Source organism: Stigmatopora argus, chromosome 4 (genome assembly GCF_051989625.1).
Source record: "Stigmatopora argus isolate UIUO_Sarg chromosome 4, RoL_Sarg_1.0, whole genome shotgun sequence".
Taxonomy (NCBI): domain Eukaryota; kingdom Metazoa; phylum Chordata; class Actinopteri; order Syngnathiformes; family Syngnathidae; genus Stigmatopora; species Stigmatopora argus.
In genome coordinates this window covers 11,946,683-11,968,058 of record NC_135390.1, presented here as the reverse complement: position 1 = coordinate 11,968,058, position 21,376 = coordinate 11,946,683, and the positions used below count along the sequence as shown (strand labels likewise).

The 21,376-nt window shown below is 38.1% G+C and overlaps 1 protein-coding gene across 3 annotated transcripts in view; it reads right to left on the bottom strand.

Moving 5' to 3' along the window:
- Positions 1-21,376, bottom strand: part of col14a1a (collagen, type XIV, alpha 1a) — a 79,846-nt gene that overhangs the window by 42,686 nt on the left and 15,784 nt on the right. For all 3 annotated transcript variants that reach the window (XM_077597665.1, XM_077597666.1, XM_077597664.1), the window contains exons 6-20: positions 12,625-12,780; positions 12,437-12,556; positions 12,138-12,302; positions 11,855-12,019; positions 10,964-11,115; positions 10,120-10,249; positions 9,528-9,673; positions 9,287-9,416; positions 8,897-9,036; positions 8,559-8,685; positions 7,686-7,825; positions 5,300-5,432; positions 4,899-4,934; positions 3,679-3,821; positions 1,154-1,286 (exon numbers count right to left, since the gene is read on the bottom strand). In XM_077597665.1, the coding sequence (XP_077453791.1) occupies positions 1,154-1,286; positions 3,679-3,821; positions 4,899-4,934; positions 5,300-5,432; positions 7,686-7,825; positions 8,559-8,685; positions 8,897-9,036; positions 9,287-9,416; positions 9,528-9,673; positions 10,120-10,249; positions 10,964-11,115; positions 11,855-12,019; positions 12,138-12,302; positions 12,437-12,556; positions 12,625-12,780 (2,016 nt within the window). The remainder of the gene's footprint in view (positions 1-1,153; positions 1,287-3,678; positions 3,822-4,898; positions 4,935-5,299; positions 5,433-7,685; positions 7,826-8,558; positions 8,686-8,896; positions 9,037-9,286; positions 9,417-9,527; positions 9,674-10,119; positions 10,250-10,963; positions 11,116-11,854; positions 12,020-12,137; positions 12,303-12,436; positions 12,557-12,624; positions 12,781-21,376) is intronic.

The following is a 21,376-nucleotide window of genomic DNA, read 5'->3' as shown; positions in this document are numbered from 1 at the left end:
GTAAAATCGAAAATCTCCACCTGTTCTTTGGGATTTACTTCCTCTACTAACTCACTTTCAATTTTGTATTTCAATTCAATGCATGATAAAGACAAGTCTCAACTGCCGTTGCCCAGTGAGTTATAGACCCTCTATCGGAATCCTTACCATCAACGTCAACAGTTTTGACTGTGCAGAGGCAAACCGTTACCATAATGACTTTTATTGTACAATTTCAATAGTTATGGATGTGTCAGTCTTGATATATTCCTGTGTGTAAAAACCTGTGAAAGCGGAACTTTAATTAGCTTGACAAACTATTGTAACTTGAGCGTGCTATAATTACTATTTGGTGAAAATGTTTGCTCATAGTATATACTATTGGTACATGTTTTGAAAAACAACGACAATGGCAAAAAGTCCATGTATTGAATAAAAAAATTTAAGAAACACTGAACAGTATGTGGTATACTGGGCACATTTTAGAACTATTTTGTCTCTTTAATCAAAACTATAGTGAGATTCTAACTCTGAGTCAATGTCTTAACATAATCATTTATATGTTGGCCATTTTTGAACTAACAATATGAAAACAATGCACAGCTGGATAGTTGCTATGGATTGTTTATACATTGCATCCATGCTTTAAAATTCATAAGTAGCAAAAAAAATGTTCCATTGACATTCTACAGTTGGTTTAATATGTTTATTTCCTGAATAATTTATGTGCAATGACAGTTTTATCTGGGCACAAAATAAATGATCATGTCCTGCTGTTCATACGTGGGTCTCTGAGGTTTGATTTATGATTGCGCACATGGGTTTTCATTTGCAATAAGGCCAGCTATGGATACCTCATATGAAAAAGTCACATCTCATCCAACATTTTTGCTCCGTTTTTAACGAGGAGGCAATCAGTATTCCTCACGGGAATGGTTGAGGTAATCAATAAGAAAGTGAGTAGAGCCTCTATAATGAAAGGGACTGCTGTAATTATGAATGGGGCTCATTAAAACCATTAATGAGGCATCAGTGTTTGTCATTTGCTTCACTGAAATTTTACTTCATTTCACTGATCTACATTTTCACGAGATGTTAGAATTTATTTTCAACAGCCTTTTATCTGCATTTCATTGATTGTTTGTTTGTGCATGTATGCGCCTGTGGGACTCACATGTAGTTCCTTCTGCTGACACACTGATGCCGTCACTCCCACCATTGTACACTGGTGTGATGGTTACTTTGTACTGCGTGCCAGGAAGTAAGGACTCCAGAAACACACTTTTCTGACTACCAGGAACTAACACCTAAACACACACACACAAACACCATCGTGAAATGTGGCAGTCAAGGTTTACGTTACAACTACGACAGTGAAAGTGAGATACAATCCATAAACTGGAGAAATGAGATGAATGGGGTGGCACAAAGTGTATTTAGTGCCAGATAGCAGCATAGCATGTGTAACTTAAGGGATTTAAAGCCCAACTGTTCAGCAATTCTGCTCACTTCAGCACAGTCAATAAAATCAGATGAGGCCAAGAGTGAGAAGGAGCAATTAAAGTCAGTTATTGGTGTTGAGGTTGGTTCTCTTTCAGCATTTAAATGTGCTTGTTCCCACCAAATAAATTGGCACATTGGTTAATACATCCGACAAGTGTGGGTTTAGATATGCCTTCCTGTGATCGTCCCACATTCTCTTTTAAGTATGTTTGTTTTTGTGTCCTGAGATTTGCTCCAGCAAAGAGGATAAACATTTTCCAAAGGGGGAATGAATGATAAATGAATAACCCAAGTAGCAATTTAGCATATTGTACAAAGTAACCTGAAAATTGAGATCTTGTCAAAAGGATGATATGATTCCAGACTGATACTAAATGATGATGACTTTTTGAAATTGTATATGACAGGCAATTCAAAACAAAAACTTTTCAAGTTCCGCGTGAGTTGAAGGAAGTTTGTGTCACGTTGTGCAATTTACGAAACAGCAAGAACGATTAGCCACCTGACGGTGTAGTAGTTCAATTGCCTGTCTTCCGTGCGGGCAGTGTGGGGTCGATTCTGGCTCAGTTGTGGGTGCAAATGGCTGTCTATCTGTGTGTGTGCCCTAAGCTTGACTGACGAGCATCTTATGGTGGATTCCAGATTAGATACAAATTTTGTGAGAAAATTCAAATATGATCATCATAATTTATATATATACATATATATATATATATATATATATATATATATATATATATATATATATATATATATATATTAATGAGATTGTTGTTTGCTGATGTGGAGTAAGGTTGGTATGTCACACGACTTGAGTGGTACGCTTCATTGCTTGGCATTTAGAGAATACTTTCAGAAAGTAATATTACATCTTTTGATGATATATGAGATGAACTTAAAGACCTTTTTTTAAAAACTGCAACCATTTCTTACAAAAAAAACTTGTGCACTCTGAAACAAGGCTGATCTAGGATAAAAATATAGCTAATTGCGTCCATCTGCTGGTGGTTGTATGACAATAAAATTGATTCCAAGTTTAAAATTCAAGATATCGATTCTAAATACAGGTGTCTTTCAATGGCACTTAATTAGTTAATGTTTGAAAACATACACATTTTATTTTGCAAGCTCATTCTTATGATAATCTGTGATGCAAAAAGGCACTTTAAGCTCTCAAATACAACATGTCTAAAAAATTTTGTAGAAATGACCAAGAGAACCATCCTTTGTAATAACATCTGTGTGCAATAAATAACTATTAGCCCATGTACTGGTAAAAACCTGCCACTACTTTTGCACACTTGCCAACCCATTCATCAATTTTCTGCTGGACATTCAGTTGAGAGTTACAGCAAGGGCTGGTGTTTGTCCCAGCTGACTTAAGTTGAGAGGGAAACGAAGCCATATATCAGTCGCGCGACAACAACAACTCAATGCGCAATGGATAATCGAGTGGGAATTGATCCCACACCATCACCCTAAAACCAATGTGAGGCACTGCACAGCCATTACGCTTGTCCTGAGTTTCTCTTTACCAAAGAAAGCCAACAACAATTACGTGTGAGGCAGTGGTGAGACTTAAGCTCTTTTCCCACTTTTTAGCGATTGTTTCCTCATACCAGCTAGTTTCTTTTATTTGTCTCTTCACAGTGACCCATTTCTGAGGTAAATAGCTGTACAAAAGATAATGGAATGTCCTCTGGCTCGGTCAGGGCTCTCCATCTTGTGCAGATCTGATCCCACAGCGGGGAAAAAAAGGAGAAGAGCCGGGCGACATCAGATTGGAGAACAGATGGAGGGGAGGTAAGGTAGTCGCTTGTTGTATATCAACGATTGGAAAGGCCAAGTGGACCGGCACTAAACGTGTAATAGGTTTTCTAATGGAAGTAAATGATCACCAGAACTAACCAGTGCCAATTCTGAGGAAAAACAGCATTGCTGTCTGTTTTCTAACCTCAATGTGTAATACACAAGAATGTATAACGCGTGGAAAAAGATATAATGTAGAAATCATATTAGGGAAGGTGGAACTTTTGTAGGTTTTAGTGCAACTCCACTTTAAATTGACAGACATTGACTTACAATTCAGATGGAGGTTTGGGGGGAAAAGAAGTTGGCAAATTTGTTGAAAACGCAACAGCACCCAGTGAATTTCCCACATTGTACAGTTCTACTTGGTAAGCTTAACAAACTCACTGTCTCCTCATTGTGATTGGCCCCGAGTCTGGCATAGGACAGCTTGTAACTCTCCACGCGGGGGTCGTTCAATTCCCATGAAGCCTTGAGGCTCTGCGTGGTCTCATGAGTCAGATGAAGGTTTCTCACGGCTTGGCGGGGGGCTGAGCAAGACATGAGGTATTCAAGGATGAGATTCATTCATCAAAATGTCAATGAAAGCCAGCAGCGGGTTTAAGTGTGCTTCTGTCGACTGTGGGATGGACCGATTTAAAATGTCAAGTTTAGAAAAAAGACTTTAGCAAAAGGAGACTTTTATCCCACTGGTCTTCATCGCACCTTTTGAGGCATAAAACTCAAGCGTTTGTATACGTGACTTGCTCAAATGCGTTAAATTGCTTGTGTCAAGCAACTATTAAATATAAACCATGAAATTGGGATTGTTCCGTCTTTTAAATCCCAAGGAAAGCCTTTAGCAATGTTATATTAGGTTTTGAATTTTTAAAGATTTGACTAGGGAAATTACTTTAACTCAATCAGCTGCAGGACAGAAACAACGCCTAAGACAGACCCCAAAATAATCAGTTTGAACCACTGTTGCAGAGGAGAATTTTGGTGAAATATGGTAATACGTACAATCATAACCCTGTTCATTGCCAATTTGATTTTGTCATAGAAAAGCAAACCGCTAAGGCTTTAACCTTCTTAAAATATTTCTTGGTTGATCTCATTAGATTTCAGGAAGACTAAAGTGGAGTGGAAAAAAGTGAATCTTTAAAGAATGGAAGGCCTTGAAATACTTTAAACACTAGTTAAAATTCATCTAGGCTCTGCATTAGTGGTCAATAAAAGGAAGAACTGTTTGATTGTGGACTTTTTCTCTTTACGAAGCTTTACAGAAACAATTTCTTTTGATATGAACACATCTCAGCTTCAGGTATTTTTTTACGGGATAATAACATTCTACTGTGTATGGACGATGCCAATGATTGCCAATGTGTTCATGAAATCAGGTTATTTCACCTTGCTTACAAATAAAAAAGTGCTGTGTGATGCACTATAAAAGCACTGTATGTTTGCTAGATAAGGCTAATGGTATGTAAATAAATTGACAAGTACAAATGAATCTTGAGTGAATCTGTGAATACTTTATAATAATAGTTTGTGTCCAATTGTTATGTTTCGGTACGTATCACAAGGTACATCTTCACTCTTTCTGCAGTTATTTGTGTATTTCTCACCAGAGGTTGTGGTGGCGATCGTTGTTGTCTTGGCCACTGGGGAAAAACAGAGAGCATCAATCACATAATTAGAGCGAAACACAGCTACTCTCGATATCAATAGCTCAGGTAATTAGATAGATACATACAAATCATTGATGGGGAAAATAGATTTCCCTCCTCTGAGATAAACAAGGACAAACAAGTCAATGCAATTAGTCACATTCAGCACAAGACTCTAAGTACTAAAATGCATGTCTTCTTTTATGATTAAACACATGTTTGTCCTGATTGAAGTCCTTAGAGCAAAGTGCAATGTGAGGGTATGCAAGTCAAGAAATTGTATTATATCAATTAGATCATCAAAATCAAGTCCTGGAGCCAATAACAAACATCTCTGGTGCCTGCGAAATATGTCTTACATGTAGTTTCTGTGACTGACACGGCGTCGCTCTCTGACTGATCTTTGAAAACTGCCCTCACAATAACTTCATATTCAGTGGAAGGCTCCAGAACTCTCAAAGTGTATTGGTTATCACTACCACTCAGGGCCACCTAAAACACAAATACACAATTATTGAACTGCATTTTAACCAAATAGAGAAGTCAGGATTCATATAAGAAAACAAAAAGTGTTTCGCCAATTCAAATCCATCTCTGAGTTGTTATCCAAATTATGCCCATGAAATATATATACGTATATATATATATATATATATATATATATATATATATATATATATATATATATATATATATATATATATATATATATATACACACACATACATATATATACATATATATACATATATACATATATATATATATATATATATATATATATATATACATATATATATATACATATATATATATGTATATATATATATATATATATATATATATATGTATGTATATAAACATTCCTTTAGGTGGCTCGACTCTTACTGCAGTCTCAGTAACATCTTAAACAAGAACTTGATAGTAATTGTAACATAAACAGTGACTGCCAGCTTTAGTGGCTGCAGTGGCAGAAGTCCAAAGAACATTTGGAATTTGTACGAGACAAATATGAATGAAACCCCAAGATAAAATGTACATGCCGAGTAACTCTGGAATTAGCATTGACTCAAAAACTGCACTGCAGTGATCCTTCATGAGTCAATCTCTCTATTTTCCCATTTTAGTGAGGCGGCTTCTATTTATCTATTTATGGTACCTTTTCTTCTATGCAAAGCCCTCGGGGGCATTTGCCTAATTTATGAAAGAAATCATTACGGAGGCAAAACACGAATAAAGGATCCGAAAGGCATCTTAGGTCTCAAGTAAATAAGTTCACAAAGAAAGACTTTTAGCAGAACCATTTTATAAAGTTAGTGAGACTGTTGTATTGTAAAAATATTAAATAGCTGTTGACACGGGCACAGCCATCACTTCAGAAGTGGGGTGGAGAGTTCCAATTGTTCACAAGTAAATTGTAGTCTACTGCTGCAGTTCTTAAAGGGCCCAAAAACTAAATAATCCAACAGCCAAATTATAGTTCAGTTCAAAACACAATGGCAGAAGACAACATGCAGCAAAATAATTAAAGACTCACAGAAAGCACGAAGCAAAAAAAATGCATAAAATATCAGCTAAAGTATTGCATTCTCAAAGAAATACACCTAATTTTACTTTATAGTTAGATAACCCAGAAGTATAAAAACACATTTGAAATGAGTTTTACTGTTGTTTTAAAGGTTATGACGATAAATTACAATCATTTTATTTCATACTACATGTAATGTTCACATCAGTTGTAAATAGGTTGCACTAGAATGGCACTACTAAGCATGTTGTTTGGCACCCTCCTTTCAAGTGCACCATTTAAAAATGCAAAATCATCCCTTGGCAATTTTTCTCAGGATGAATGAATAACATTGTGTCTAAATTTATCTATTATCTTCTTGTTTACTGCCATACATTGTCTCATATAACGTAGTTTTCATTGCTGCCATGATCAGCAGGTACCATATGTCTGTCTCATTAGCTGTCTGTGTAAATAACCGTCTATGAGACAACTATGCGCTATGCAATTCAGAGCAACTTCGCACAAAAACTGTTTAGAATTTACAAGGAATTGAATCTTTCCAATGGCTGTAAAAACGTGTCGGAAGAGAGGGGACACTGGGGTTTGGGTGGTGGTGTCGTGTCTGTTCCCCTTCTCAACAGTTTCCCTAAGTGTTGGTGCATGTTTGCTGAGTGAATGAAAGACAAAGTGTGCCCTATCTGTGCTTCCAGGCTACCTTTCCAACTCCCAAGAGTGTTATTTCCAGCACTGATCACTCACATTCAGACACACACACACACATAGATTTTACAGACATTAGAGCGCTCTATCGCCGCCTCCCAGTTCTCTCCAAAGCCTAGATCAGTGTAATAAAACACCCAAACCATTCATTTCTAGGACCATTCAGCCTTTATTTATACTCAGTCATGTCTGGGGCTTTACCAGCTCTAGTGGAGCAGTTAGGTCCAAGCGGCACGCCGCATTCCACTTTATCAGGGCACACACAGCCACAAGTAGACTGCTGTCTTATTGAACAATTGTGACATCCCAAAGGATAACAATGTTTGGCTCCAAATTATTTTTTTACTCGTGTAATATTTTTCAAATAGATGAGAAGGGAGTAGCACAGAAAAGGTGGCTTTTAAAAACCTAGTATTCATGGTTCGCACGTTCATTGTTGTCAGTGTAAACGCTTCAAAGACAACATTAACTGCTGCTGTATAGTAGGAAGTGCTCATTATTTGTACTGGGCTCACCTCCTTTGTGTTGCCACCGGCGAGGGGTGCCCAGGAGAGCCTATAGACAATGATGTCATCTGATGAGTGATCCCAGCTGACCTGAAAGCTGTCTGAACTGACATCACTGGAACGGAGATGAAGAGGACCTGGAATTGGAGCTGAGGGATGAAGTTTATAATTATTCTTTTACATAAGCATTTGAAATCTTTCTTTTGTTATACGTGTTGCACATGATAGTTGTGTATTTGTGATCCCATTTTAAAAAAGGCCTTTTCTTCATTGAACTAACTGATATTGAAAACATTCTCATGTTCATGACGAAAGTGTTCAGTAGTTTGCTTTTGCCAAAAGTCTATTTCATTCATCTGACTCGGCAATTAGGTATTTTGACTTGTTGCTAAAGGGATATTCTGACCAATCAATAACCGTTAGTATGATTGAATAGTCAGGGTCAGAGAAATTAACTTTTAATGTGCTGAGGCTATTATGCTGAGGTGTAAATGAGGTGGGCATACAGCCAACATTTCAGAAGGACCAGTAGTGCAAAAAACTCAAGACAGTTTTGCACTGAGAGAAATATGTATCACCTTTGAACAGTATTGATACACCTTTTTATAGACACTGTGTTGCAGTTGTGCATGTTCAATTAATTATGCTGTTGCTATGAGAATGGATGTATTTGATGGGAATTGCTGAGGTAAAAACCAAGTTACAGTGCCCATGGTTCGCCACTGATATGCACAGATCTCTATCCTTAAGACCCAAAACTCTCAAATCTATAAGTTGGTATTGAATTTCATGAAATTCAATTACACCTTTTGGCCAAAACACAAATAGTAAAACAAATGTCCAGCCTGGATAGTGACAATTTAAACAACAAAAGAAGCCTACTTGTCGTGAATCCGTCAGTGAGCGGATCTGATTGGCCTTCATCATAGAGAGCATAAAGAGCCACTGAGTACTCCTTCAGGGATGTCAGTCCAGTGAGATCATAAGAACTGACAGGACCAACTTCCACCTGAAAGACATCCAAGCACATTAATTAAACCTTAGATAACAATTTTACTTGTTCGTTGGATATTTTGCAAGGAATCATTTTTAAAAGTTAATAATAAGTCGTGATGTGCTGATTTCTCATTGACATAATTTCTACCAATATTAAACTAGTAATTGTACTATATTGCTTGAAAATCACATTTGGTATAAAGTGAGCAAAATAACACACGCACCTCCTCGGTCACTCGTCCATCTGACTTAACCCACATGATACGATAACCAGTAACTCCACTGGAGGCTGGGTCCCAGCTGATGTGGGCCGAGTTGTGAGTGATGTCAGAGAACTGGAGATTACTAGGCGCGCTCAGTGGTACTGACCAGAAAAAAATGAGAGTGGCAAATGTTTACAATACACTCACTGAACATGTGAAAAGACAAACCAGTGTAGTTTAAGGGTATCCAATAACATTTTAAAATATAACCCTTTAAAGGGAAAACAAAGTACATTTTGTTGGACTGAGTAGGAGAGGTTTTTATGTCATCTTACAGCCATGCATAAATCTTAATCTACTATCTTTATAACCCAGGGAAGAGGAACACAGTTTATGGTATGTAGCACTTACAGGTTGTTTCCTGGTTTGTAATGGGGTCGCTAGCCTCATCTCCGTACAAAGCATAAACAGTGACAGTATACTCAGTGTGGGGGCTCAGACCACCGAGATTTAACTCCTTGACTGCCTTTGACACTTTGATCTGTAAAACCAAGAAAATTTCAACCATCATGACCGTGGTTTGTGTGTTTAAATTTGTATTTTGCTATCTAAGCAAATAGTATTTAAGCTTAACATTCGTTTTGAACATTACCTCCTTCTCGCCCAAGTCTCTGTGATCCGTGAGCGGTGCATAAAGCAACATGTAGCCTGATGCACCCTTCACACTGTCCCATCTTGCTTTCATACTGTTGTGAGTCACATCTAAAAGCTGGAGGCCGGTCACAGTAGGAAGAGCCACTGCAAATGCACACAACCCCACACAGTGTAACACAGCCAGAACAAAAAAAATACCATCAAATATTGAAAATGTAATATTTGGCTGGACAGAGTTGCAACTCCATATGGAATAACTTTTATTCACAAAAAGAATGACCTGAATAAAAGGTGTTTCAACAGCTGGGTATTGGAGGCCTATCATGTAAAACATGCAAGGTTTTATTTTGTTATTTTTTAATGGTTAACATTTGAGCTGCTTAATACTGTATGATCTATATATGAATACCATACATGCTTGTCTTTTTTTTTTAAGACAAAGGTGTAAAGGACACGATAGTATAACACATAAATTACTTTTGTTTTGCTTCAGGAGGAAACCTATGAACCGTTTATTCCATTACTAAACTTGTGATGTCACATGTTTGTATGAGGCCCATGCAAAAGCAGACATGTGCATAAACACTTACGGGTTGTTTCATATCCTCTTAGTGGTTCACTGGCCTGCTTTTCATTAACGGCAAACACGGACAGCTGGTATTCGGTCTGTGAGGTGAGATGCTGCAACAACACAGAGGTGTCGCGCCCGTCGACAACAGCCTGCGGTGCGTACAAGGAGTGTGAAGAGAAACATTTGAGACCAGGGAACAGATGGTCGAGGGAAAGTGGGGAAATCAATGTTGGGACACAACAATAAAATGAAAGAATAGAATAAAGAATGGAAAAAGGTTTTTCAAACACCGTGATACAGATGATGAAAAATCTTGTCCCCTTTCACCCTTTTGAACAAATAACAATCTAGGGGACACACTGCTAAAATTCTGGTCATTCTATTAATGTTTCTTCACTCACAGAACTAACTATAGTGACTGTTAAATCATGCAGGCATAAAATGTAATAGTTTCTCAGTCATAATGAGCTAGAAATCTAGAACCATCTGAATATCCTTCCTACATTTGTGTTGCTTTAACAATCGGACTATTGGGAAGATGACAAGAAAATAGAAAGATCATGTTTAATCATCATCCATTCATACCTCAAAAACAGAAAGTATCGATGTTCAATTTTTTTTTTCTGAGCGAATAATGAGAACAAAGCTTTTGGGAAGGTGAAATTGAGTTCTCCCACACTCAGTACTCATTCAAGAATTCCCCCATAATAACGTTACCAATAATAATCAAAGCATAAGTCTATCCACAGTTACGTATTTATTGACAAGGTGTGTACCAGTCACTGATATTTTTTATGATAAAATGCATTTACTAAAATGTGTTTTGAGCCACACTCTACCACCAAAAACGAAAAATCCTTTACCTCCTGGGGTTGTCCTCCATTAACAGCAACATGGACCACTTTGTATTTCTCCACGTTTCCAGGGGAGTGACGCCATCTAACTCGAAAGCTCCTGGCTGTGACCTCCGATGTCACCAAATCTGAAGGTGCACCAATACTTTCTGGTGGATGTACTGAAAGACAGAGATTTGATACCCTGAAATCAATGGAAGGCTTAGAGTACAACATGAATGCATCCTTGCAGGAACAAAATTCAGTATAATGACTGAAGGAACAAGACATCAATTTGACTGTCCAATGACTAATGATGAAAATCCACAGTAGCCAGGGGAGAACATGCAAACTCCACACAGTGAGAACCAACCTGGGATCTAACCCTCATCCCCAGAACTATGAGGCCAACACGCGAACCGCTCTTCCACGGCGGCCGCAAACAAATCATTTCTAAGGTTTGTCCAAAAAGATCAATTCATTAACTTCACTGGTGAGTGACATATTCATGATGGAATTTCTATAATTATGACAATACAATCTTACAGAAATCAGTATTGAGGCTACCTACTGTAGATTTTGACCTGCTGTGTTATTTGTAATTAATCGTTATAGGGTAATATATTTATCCATTTATTATCCATACCAGTGTGGGGTGGATTTTGGATTTTGCTTGGTTCTATGCCGCATCCCAGTCAGGCGGAATAACCACTGCAATATCGGGTGGCGGGAAATATATGACTTTCACTTAATTAATGAAACAACTAAAATAATCAGACTTTGATATGGGTTCCATTACAGTTACAATTATTAAGCTAAACCTCAATTTCCATTGGTTCCAAATTGCATTGGTTTGGGTGGTCCATGTATTCCTCCGTGATAGTCAGCCATCAATTACTTTATGCCTCATTATCCACTTACGCTCCTTGATGTCCTTGCCTTGCTGCTCCACTTGTTCACACACGGTTCTGGTCAGTCCTTCAACAATGGAGCTCATAACATGGAAGTCAGCGACATTGTATACATGAGAGTCATCCGGCTCTGAGGCGATGGAGCGCAGCTCATTCTCATCAGCATTCTTTACACCTGCAAAAGAAGAGGGAATACACGAGGGAATTTCAGCGTATTCTAATAGTGGGCACTTGCATGGTGCTATAACGGGATAATTCACAACACTTGTCTTCTGGTGTGTTACCAATCTCACCAATAGCAAACAGCTCAATTCCAGCTTTTTGCAGACTTTCCGCAGGAGGTATGACGTCATCCTGAGACTTGCCATCGGTAATGAGGATCCCAATCTTAGGAACGCCAACACGGGCACCAGACTCGGGCTTGAAACAGTTCTCCAAGATATAGGACAGTGCAAGCCCTAGGAAAAGACAAATGGTTTAGTACATAATGTTCTGTGGAATTGAGATGTAAACCAGATCTATGAAATGGACAATTAATTTAATTTGGGGGGAAATGAGTAAAATAAAAATGGCAACAATAAAAAAAAAGTACCAGTGAGAGTGTTTCCTCCTTTGTAAGGAAGGTTCTTGACAGCATCAATGACGGCTTCCTTGGTAGTGAAAGCATTGAGGTGCCACTCTATTCTGGGATCGCCACTATACTGAGCCAGACCTACAACCAAAGATTATATTTTTAAAAATCATAGTAAATTCAAAATAGCAAGGTGTTGGTAGTCGTACCTATTCGGGTCTTATCAATGGCGACGTCAAAGGCGTTAACCAGGTTTTCAAGAAATATTCGCACCAGTCGGAAGTTGAGTCGACCGATACTCCAGGAGCCATCTACCAGGATTACAATGTCTGCTATGGACTCCGTGTGACATACAAACTGGTCCGCTGGGGGGGAAACAAATTATACAAACCAAATGACAAAATGGCATTCATTTACAGCTCTGACCTTCACCAAGCACGTTTCGCAACCCTTGTGAGAATAAGCGGTTCAGAAAATGAAAAATAGCTGGTTTGAAAGATATGATTTATGGGGTTAATTAAGTGGATTTTATATCCATCCATAAATTACAACATCTCAAAGTGAATTTTGATCCACCTAAAAATCCATTGACCTTGCAACACTCATTTCCAAACTTTCCAAAATCATTAATGACTAATCTTGTTATTATAGAGGAATAATCCTAATCAATTTGACGAAGGCAAGAAGGGTATTTTTGTTCAATCCCGTCTACATAATTGAATAGTGAGCAACACTTCAGGTCAGCAGAATAACAACAAAATGAATGAAATGAAAATAAACACATCTGTTTTGTTTTGCTTCTTTACCAAAAGCCAATCCAAAATGAATTTTTAAATCTCTCCATCAGAGGTGTGATTTGTAAGAGTTCTGAAACAACATCGTTGCTAGTATAGCTCAAATGTGTATAGTTGTTAATTGCATCACCTTTTCCATGTACATTGTTAATGTTATTAGATTTATATCCAGTTGAGCAAAAGATAAATGGGCTTTCACTTGTATAGTGCTGTTCTAACTTGCAGGTACTCAAAGTGCTTTGACACTACCTCATCAGTTACATATTGATGAAGAATCAGGAACGAAATGTGATTCAGCATCTTGCTCAAGGTTAATTTCCCATGGTGACCAGGGCGAGGGCCTGAGCCCAGGTTGGGCAACAACTAACCTTCCAGAAGAACACTTATATTACATACTGTATCCTGTATTCATAACAGACAATTAAAACAACCCCGATGACAAACCAAACTGCTTTTTGATCCACCCATTTCGTGCACAGAAAGGGCAAAAGAAACGACCATTTTAGAACAAAATCGACAGTATGTGGTACTTGGATAAATAATTAAAACAAGATGGCTAATCCATAGAAGCCACACTAATCACACACTAAATGCAAAATGGTAAGGCCAAGCTGGCAATATGGTTCAAACAAATTAGGAGTGTCTGAAGATGTGACTCATAACCTAAAAAAATCTTTACGGTTTTTCATATTCAATTATTATAAAGATTTTACAAAGAGAATCAAGTCAGCTGCAACTGTGTCTCATTAAAATCAACATCGGGAAGTTAGAACAGATTTATTTGGACCTTGCAGAACGAATCGTTCACAAATTCAGCATGGCTGTGATTAAAAATTGCAGAAGCTTGTATGATCTCAGTAGCATTTCATAATAATAGGATGTTTTTCCCAAATTAAATTTGGCCAATATTTTGACAAGGTATCCAAAATCACATATCCGATAAACATAATTAGTGAAATCATGTAGCTATTGACTCACAGTTATGCGCACACATAATAAACATCAAATCAAAGCCATGCCTTATTGCTACCCATTGATATGGATACAGTGTTGTTAATGTTGGAGGGATTGTTCGGTTGCTACTGTCATTCAGGAGGATCCATAGCATCGTTACACACTGCCTGGCTTGCAGATAGATAACAGTCGGCCGGTCAAAGGTGCATCTACACCCCAGGAAAAGTCTCATCTGCCTTGGTTCTTTTCTTTTTCCCTACCAACACCCATTCTTCTCTGCTCTCATCTCACACCCTTTGCTCTTTCCAACTGAAATTACATATCCGGAGCTATAGCGTGTGAGAGCTCATTCCTTATTCACACTCGTATTGAAAAATGAAAGGGAAAAAAAATTAGATACACCGGGAAGGCGACAAGCCTTTTTGAGAGGATCTGACACATTCTGTTCAGTCTATGTTACAAAGTAGAATGGCCAAGGAAGTGTCTACGACAGTCCATTCACCTTGAATAGACGGATTCTAAATTATAATAAAAATAAGTTGAACCGCTTTAAATTACACACCATAGGAGCCTTCTGCAAACTATTGGCGTGACCGGACGTTTGGTCGCCGGACATTTGGTCACCCGGACGTTTGGTCGCCAGACGTTTGGTCGCCCGGACGTTTGGTCGCCAGACATTTGGTCGCCCGGACGTTTGGTCGCCAGACGTTTGGTCGCCCGGGTGAATACAATTTTGAGAGCTGGTTTCAACAGTAGATATTTAGATATTAAACTCTCTCTCTCATGAATATAATTTTGAGAGCTGGTTTCAACGGTAAACTCTCTGTCATGTTGTCAAACGTCCGGCGAACAAACGTCCAGGCGACCAAACGTACGGGCAACCAAACATCCGGCGACCAAGCGTCCGAGTACCAACTATTGGTACCGAACATTTTAGGCGAGGAAATGTTTGAAAATTACTTGAAAACATTACACAAATTATAATTGCAGCAAAACTTGGCAAATGGCATGACATTTTTTTGTTCCACCAGATTTGAAGAAAAACACTTAGTCTTCACATTCAAGCACTTAAAGAGTTAATGCATTTGGTGCTAATTTGGTGTTGATGTATCATACTTGAACTCTATTTGAACCATATTTGCTTATAAACCCATGATGAGCAAAGCTCCATGCAGTAACTAATCCTATTTACAGGCAAGTATATAAATAAGAGGTACATCATCCTCAATTGACATGGAAACACATGGTTGAACAGACAATCCACCTGAAGGTACATTCGAACACCGAGCAGACCAATGGGGAAAGTAAGTGACTACCACCTTATCAAGCACGGCTGCTTAAATTGGGACTGAAACTGTGACAGTTTCAATGGGAGCTCCTGCTTGTATACTCGACGCCTCAAGGAGAGCAATTGTTAACATGCAGAGAAACACATCATAAACAAAACCTGGAGCAAGAAGACGGAGAGGTTTTAGCGGCTGTAACACATGTATTGATATTGTGGCAAAAGGTTTTATAGATACCATCCATTACTTCTATCTATTCTATTGATTGCACAGCTGAACGTTGCGCCGCTGAGAACAGGCAGATGACACCCTTGACTAGTCAACAGTCAATCATAGGACACATGCTGTATACGAGAGGCATACTGTCGTTCACATTCGTGTCACTAACTAGGAACTGAAGTCAAGATGCATGCACCAAAGTCAGGGGAGCATGCAACTATGTTATCAAAGGCTTCTTTTTACAGAACCTATATGGAACAAAAAAATGTGGGAAATAAATAAATTGCCTAATAAGAAAAATAGTAAAGCCTTGATTTAAAAGCGACTTCTTTTAGAGAAGGATTAGACATAATGTGAAGTGATTTCTCTTTTAGGGTTTTATTACTGTCATCTACTGAAATGAATGTCAAATTATGCTAATAGCAGACAGTGGGAAAAAAATACCAATGACACCAACATTTCTCTTAGTTATTGAACTTTGAATTCTAAACTAAAGTGAACTATTTTCATGGTGGCATTTCACTCATAAACAAAGATAATTTTTGGCAAAGATATTAAAAATAATATATTTTAAATAGTTTTGCATTACATGAATGTGTAGGATATAACCTAAAACATATTTGCAATAAAACAATGGGATACTTGTTGGTGTGGCAGGCCAAAAAAGTATCCCTAGCTTGCCATAAATCAGTTAGGACGGCTTCAGCATTCTACAACATTGCAAGAAATACACTGCTTTGTTTTGGATAGATGAAATATGTTTGATGAAAACATCTGCAAAGATTAAGTAGTATTTAATTTCGGAGTTGTACTAATGAATTCTGTTTTACCTCCTCAGCCAGCAGTATTTTTTTGAAAGGGCCTAAATAAAGGATCTGCTGACATTGGCTTTTTGGCCTGCCCCCTGTACTCTATAAAGGCGAAGTTCTATCGGTGGCTATTCAGCCTGATAACGACTTCCTTATTCATAATAAATTGGCCAAGCATTCATTCTTTCATTCATTTTCTGAACCGCTTACAAGGGTCGCGGGGGTTGCTGGGCCCTATCCGAGCTAACTATTGGCACCAGGCAGGGGTCACCCTGAATCGGTGGCCAGCCAATCGCAGGGCACAAGAAATGATTTCAAATTACAACCGCCCAAAAATACATCTTCCCTTGGGTGTTTAGGCTTTTTATGTTATTTGGGGCTTCATGATATCATGCACAGAATAACAACTACTGAAGAGTGGTTGTAAGCCACAATGCAGCAAAGGAGGTGGAAAAAAACCATTGAGAGACCCTGGGAAGCATCATAGGGCAGAAGTGTGTCGTGTGGCAGTAGCCTACGCTAGATGTTTATGACAGCTCCTGTGACTTAACAGGCCAGCCTTATTTTTCCTGATTTTGAAGCCTGATTTAAATTTGACAGGCTTGTCAAAACCACTCTTTTCTTTGGCCTGTCAAATTGTTTATTGATGTTGCTTCCATTTGACAGGATCTTTAAATGAACAGCTTCCTAAAGGCATCAATTCATTTTGTATTTTCATTCAGTTTTCAACCATTTTGAAGGAAGGACAACATTTAAAGTAGGATCCCAAGTGTATTTTGTCACACAAAAGACGCCACCAACCAAGCCTGCCTGAGCTGAAATCTAATTTTTAGATAAATCTGACAAGGGGTCAAAATGGAAGCTTTACTCTACTTTGTTGCCAAGTTTATTAAATCAGGCAATATGCCGTGATTTGTGACTTTTGCCATTTCCTTAGTGGTCCTCACATCACCTCCATAAACTTGCAAGAATTTGTAAGCCCACCTTGGTAGAAGGTTTTTCAATGGGTTTTACAGCTTAAGCCAACAGATGTATTTTGACAGTTTGTCTTGTTGCACAAAAGACCTTCCTTGGTCTCTTGATCTTGAATCGATGCCTTTGTCGGTTTCATCGCACTGCAAAGACGTTATGACACCACATATGTTTTATGCATTGACTCAATAAAGCACGAAGCTTCCCTAAACCCGACTCTTCTCTACCTTTTCTATTGGCTTTCCCTAGCTTTCTCTATTCTGTTTGTCTTAACCTAATCTCTTGCCTCATTGCTCACATATTTGTTGAGTTGGGTAGGCACCTATTAGGCAAATGCATTTTATTTTTCTTGGCTGTTATGGATGACTTTGGACACAATGGCCATTTGACCAAACGTGATTGGATTTCTTGTGATTTAAAGTCATCAGCATTGCTAATTTTAAGCGGGCATGTAGTAGTTAAATTTAAGGTGTGTTTGGAAATTGACTGTAAATTGAATTAAATTGAGAAACTCAATGTAATTTAACCTAAATCGCGTATTATACCTGGCCACACGGGTGTTTTACACATCATTTACAAAAATGTATTTTGCCAATGTTCCGGAATAGCATTGGCAAAACAAGGATCGCACTTAAAGATTTAGAGAGAGTGTTGAGAATGTATGGCTTTTAAGCCCCTCATTCCACCTAGCAAACTGTAACTAATTACCTAAAATACTGACGCATTTCTTTCCCTATTCCAAAAGATATAATATTTAACCTGGCTCTCTTCCCAAAGTCTATTTTCATCAATCTGTGTGACTTTAATGCACAGGATTGCAATTAAGAGTGCTTTCATTTTAAGCCTTTTCTATGAGGTAGAAAGGGAGAAAAGTCGACACAAATCATTTTAATTGACCTCTTTACTTTACCAGTCCCTGCCAAAAGTGACCCATATGCCACCAAAGTGCAGTGTCATGCAATTAGCTTAACCTAGCTGTGAACCCTATTACATAAGTGAGGACAAGGACAAAAGTCTGAAGAGTAGTGCACAGTGCCCCCTCTCTTTCACAAGCCCGTTAAACCAAAATGAGCGACAGTCAATCTGCTCCCAAAGATTGCGAATGCACACCAAGTGCATACGCTGGTGGCCCTGGTCTGTATGGCAAGGATTTAGCTGTGAGCCTAAGCGCAATGCAAAGCATTAAAGACACGTTGTTGAAATGGAAAGAGACAGAATTGAAGGAATATACAAAAAGAAAGTGTGCCAAGACACGTTGTTGAAATGGAAAGAGACAAAATTGAAGGCAAATACAAAAAGAAAGAGTGTGCCAAGACACGTTGTTGAAATGGAAAGAGACAAAATTGAAGGAATATACAAAAAGAAAGAGTGTGCCAATTGCAAAGAACAGGAAAATGACTTTCCTTTTTGCATCCATCTTAGATTGCATTGAAGTTTACACTCATTATTTTTCAATAATCCTCACCACATCTCTCACTGCTTTTCCACCTGTCCTATTTACAATATTCTGAATCACCACCTGTCATCATCATCATTATCACTCTTCGCTATTCGGAACATAAACCATAAACTAAGACTTCAATGGGCTACCCTGTCACTTGCCACAATATTTCAACAACACTGTGACGCGTTTCTGCATTTCATTTTGGAGGATTTCAAATCTTTCTGCCGCAGAGGAAAGAAGGAAAACGCACAAACAAGAAATTGATTAAAACAATGAAGGCAGAAGTGGAAGCATCCAAGTGGAAGAAGAGGCTGCTGTCTGTGCATAAGAAAATTGATGGCAGCATGCCCTTGATAGGACACCATTAAAATTTGCAAGATTAAAACGTATTTGCAAAATTTTGCAGAGCTGATAACCTATGACCTGTGGCTCTGCTTCTTTTCCCTTCACTGCCTCATTGAAAATCTGTGCCTGGTATTACAAATCATAGGTCAAGTCATTGGATATTTATCTCTGTGAACAACTGCTTGAGAACAAAGACTTGGACCTGGTAATGCTGCAATGGATTGAGTCCAGGCAGTCTAACACAGACGTACGTACTAGGTTTGACTTTGTAGAGGTGTTGGCTCCTTGAGGACTCTCCTTCCATCTCTCATTATCATAGCATTTAGTGTAATGCTGAATCTCATTGGCCTCTAGTTCAACTTTAACTGCATCTGTCCCTTGGGTTCATTCCATGAGTGTGTGAATATTTCCTTGTGTGCGTGCTGGTTGTAAGATTCAGTCACACAAGGTGAAGGGCAACACTCATCTGATTCGTTCATACCTCTGGTGAAAAATAAATTGAATAAAAAGGGGAGAGGGTACTGATCTTTATTCCTTAAAGAATTCTATTTGTGAGTGTGTCCTGCAGGTTTGAATCTCCGATTGCTTTTGTTGTTCTTTCATTTGTTCATGTCTGTGCTCAGTGTGCTTTTATTATCAGCTTGTTGAGGGTTTTTTATGATGTTGGCATTTGGAAGCCTTCTTAGAATAATGGAAGCCTTCTTAGAATAATGCCTGTTCCTAACTGAATCCTTTTTTATACTTAATACTGAGAGTTTTAGCAATTCTTCTAAGAAAGTGACTTATGCGTTCACTTAAAGAAGGTAATGATGTGCGTATTACGTTATGTAAGAAACTGTAATGACACATTGACATTGATAATAACGGGTACGTACCTTACAATAGGTTTTAAAGGTATCAGGTCTGCCATGTAAATGCAATGTCAGATTTTCACTGATTCTAAAATAATCAGAATTTGTTCAGGGGGCTTATTTCCCGACAGAACGAGAAATTTTAAGGATCATTTGGATGGATTCTTAAAAAGGGGGCGATATTGAAGAGGATTATAACAGATATTTGTTTACTTAGTGAAATTTTCAGTTTTAAACGGAATATATTCAGGGGAAACAAAATGCAGTTTCAAAGACCAGTTGTAATTTAGTCAATATAGACATGTTCAATGGGAGATTAACATCCATTCAACTACTGGTGGCAGCTGAAAAACATCTGTAACACATGCACATGCTCCCTTTCTATTTGATGTAATGCCACACAGCTGTCCAAATAATCATCTATCAGCTCTCATTTTTGGGAAACATTGGTAAGGGGCAACTTCCAAAGAAAGCACATTAATGCGGAACACTAGTTTCATGAATGATTCTGTTCCTGTTTTGACAAGCTAAACATGCACATGTTTTGCCATGGGAGACTTATTTATGAATTGATGTTGGATGAAATTCATCCAATCCAGTAGGTAAAGCTATCTATATAAAATAAATGGGACATAAATCAACATATGTCTAAATACTTAGCCTGTAAAGATACTGGTATGAACCGATGTATTAGCCAATAATACTCCATTGGAAGGTCAAAGCAACAGAACACATGCAAGGAAAAATGTTTCTTCATAGTCCATTAATATATTGTGAATTACATTAAATGAGAATATAACATTTGCTTTCATTTTATTGTATTTTACCCTGTTTTCCTCAAGATTGATATGCAAGGAAATAGGGAAAAATGACTATAACTGATCAATTATACAAATTTAGCTTTTAAGATGCAGACCTTCACAAGAATAGGGTGATAGCTTAAATGAGGGGGTCATGCCCATCTGACAAAATATATTCCATTTAATTTCTCTGTTTAATTTTTCTAAGCATTACTGGTATTATTATTATGCCTCATTTGTTTGTTAGTTTTTTAATGAATGTTATGTGGGATTGTGAGAGAAAAGTGAATATGCAGACAACAGTATTCAACCGCAAACCCAAGAACTTTTAGGCAGAATGTTGTTATTTGCATGTTCAGTTTTCACCATGGCGATTGGTTAGCGCATCGGCCTCACAGCTCTGGGGTCCTGGGTTCAAATCCAGGTTATGTCCATCGGTGTGGAGTTTGCATGTTCTCCCCGGGCCTGCGTGGGTTTCCTCCGGGTA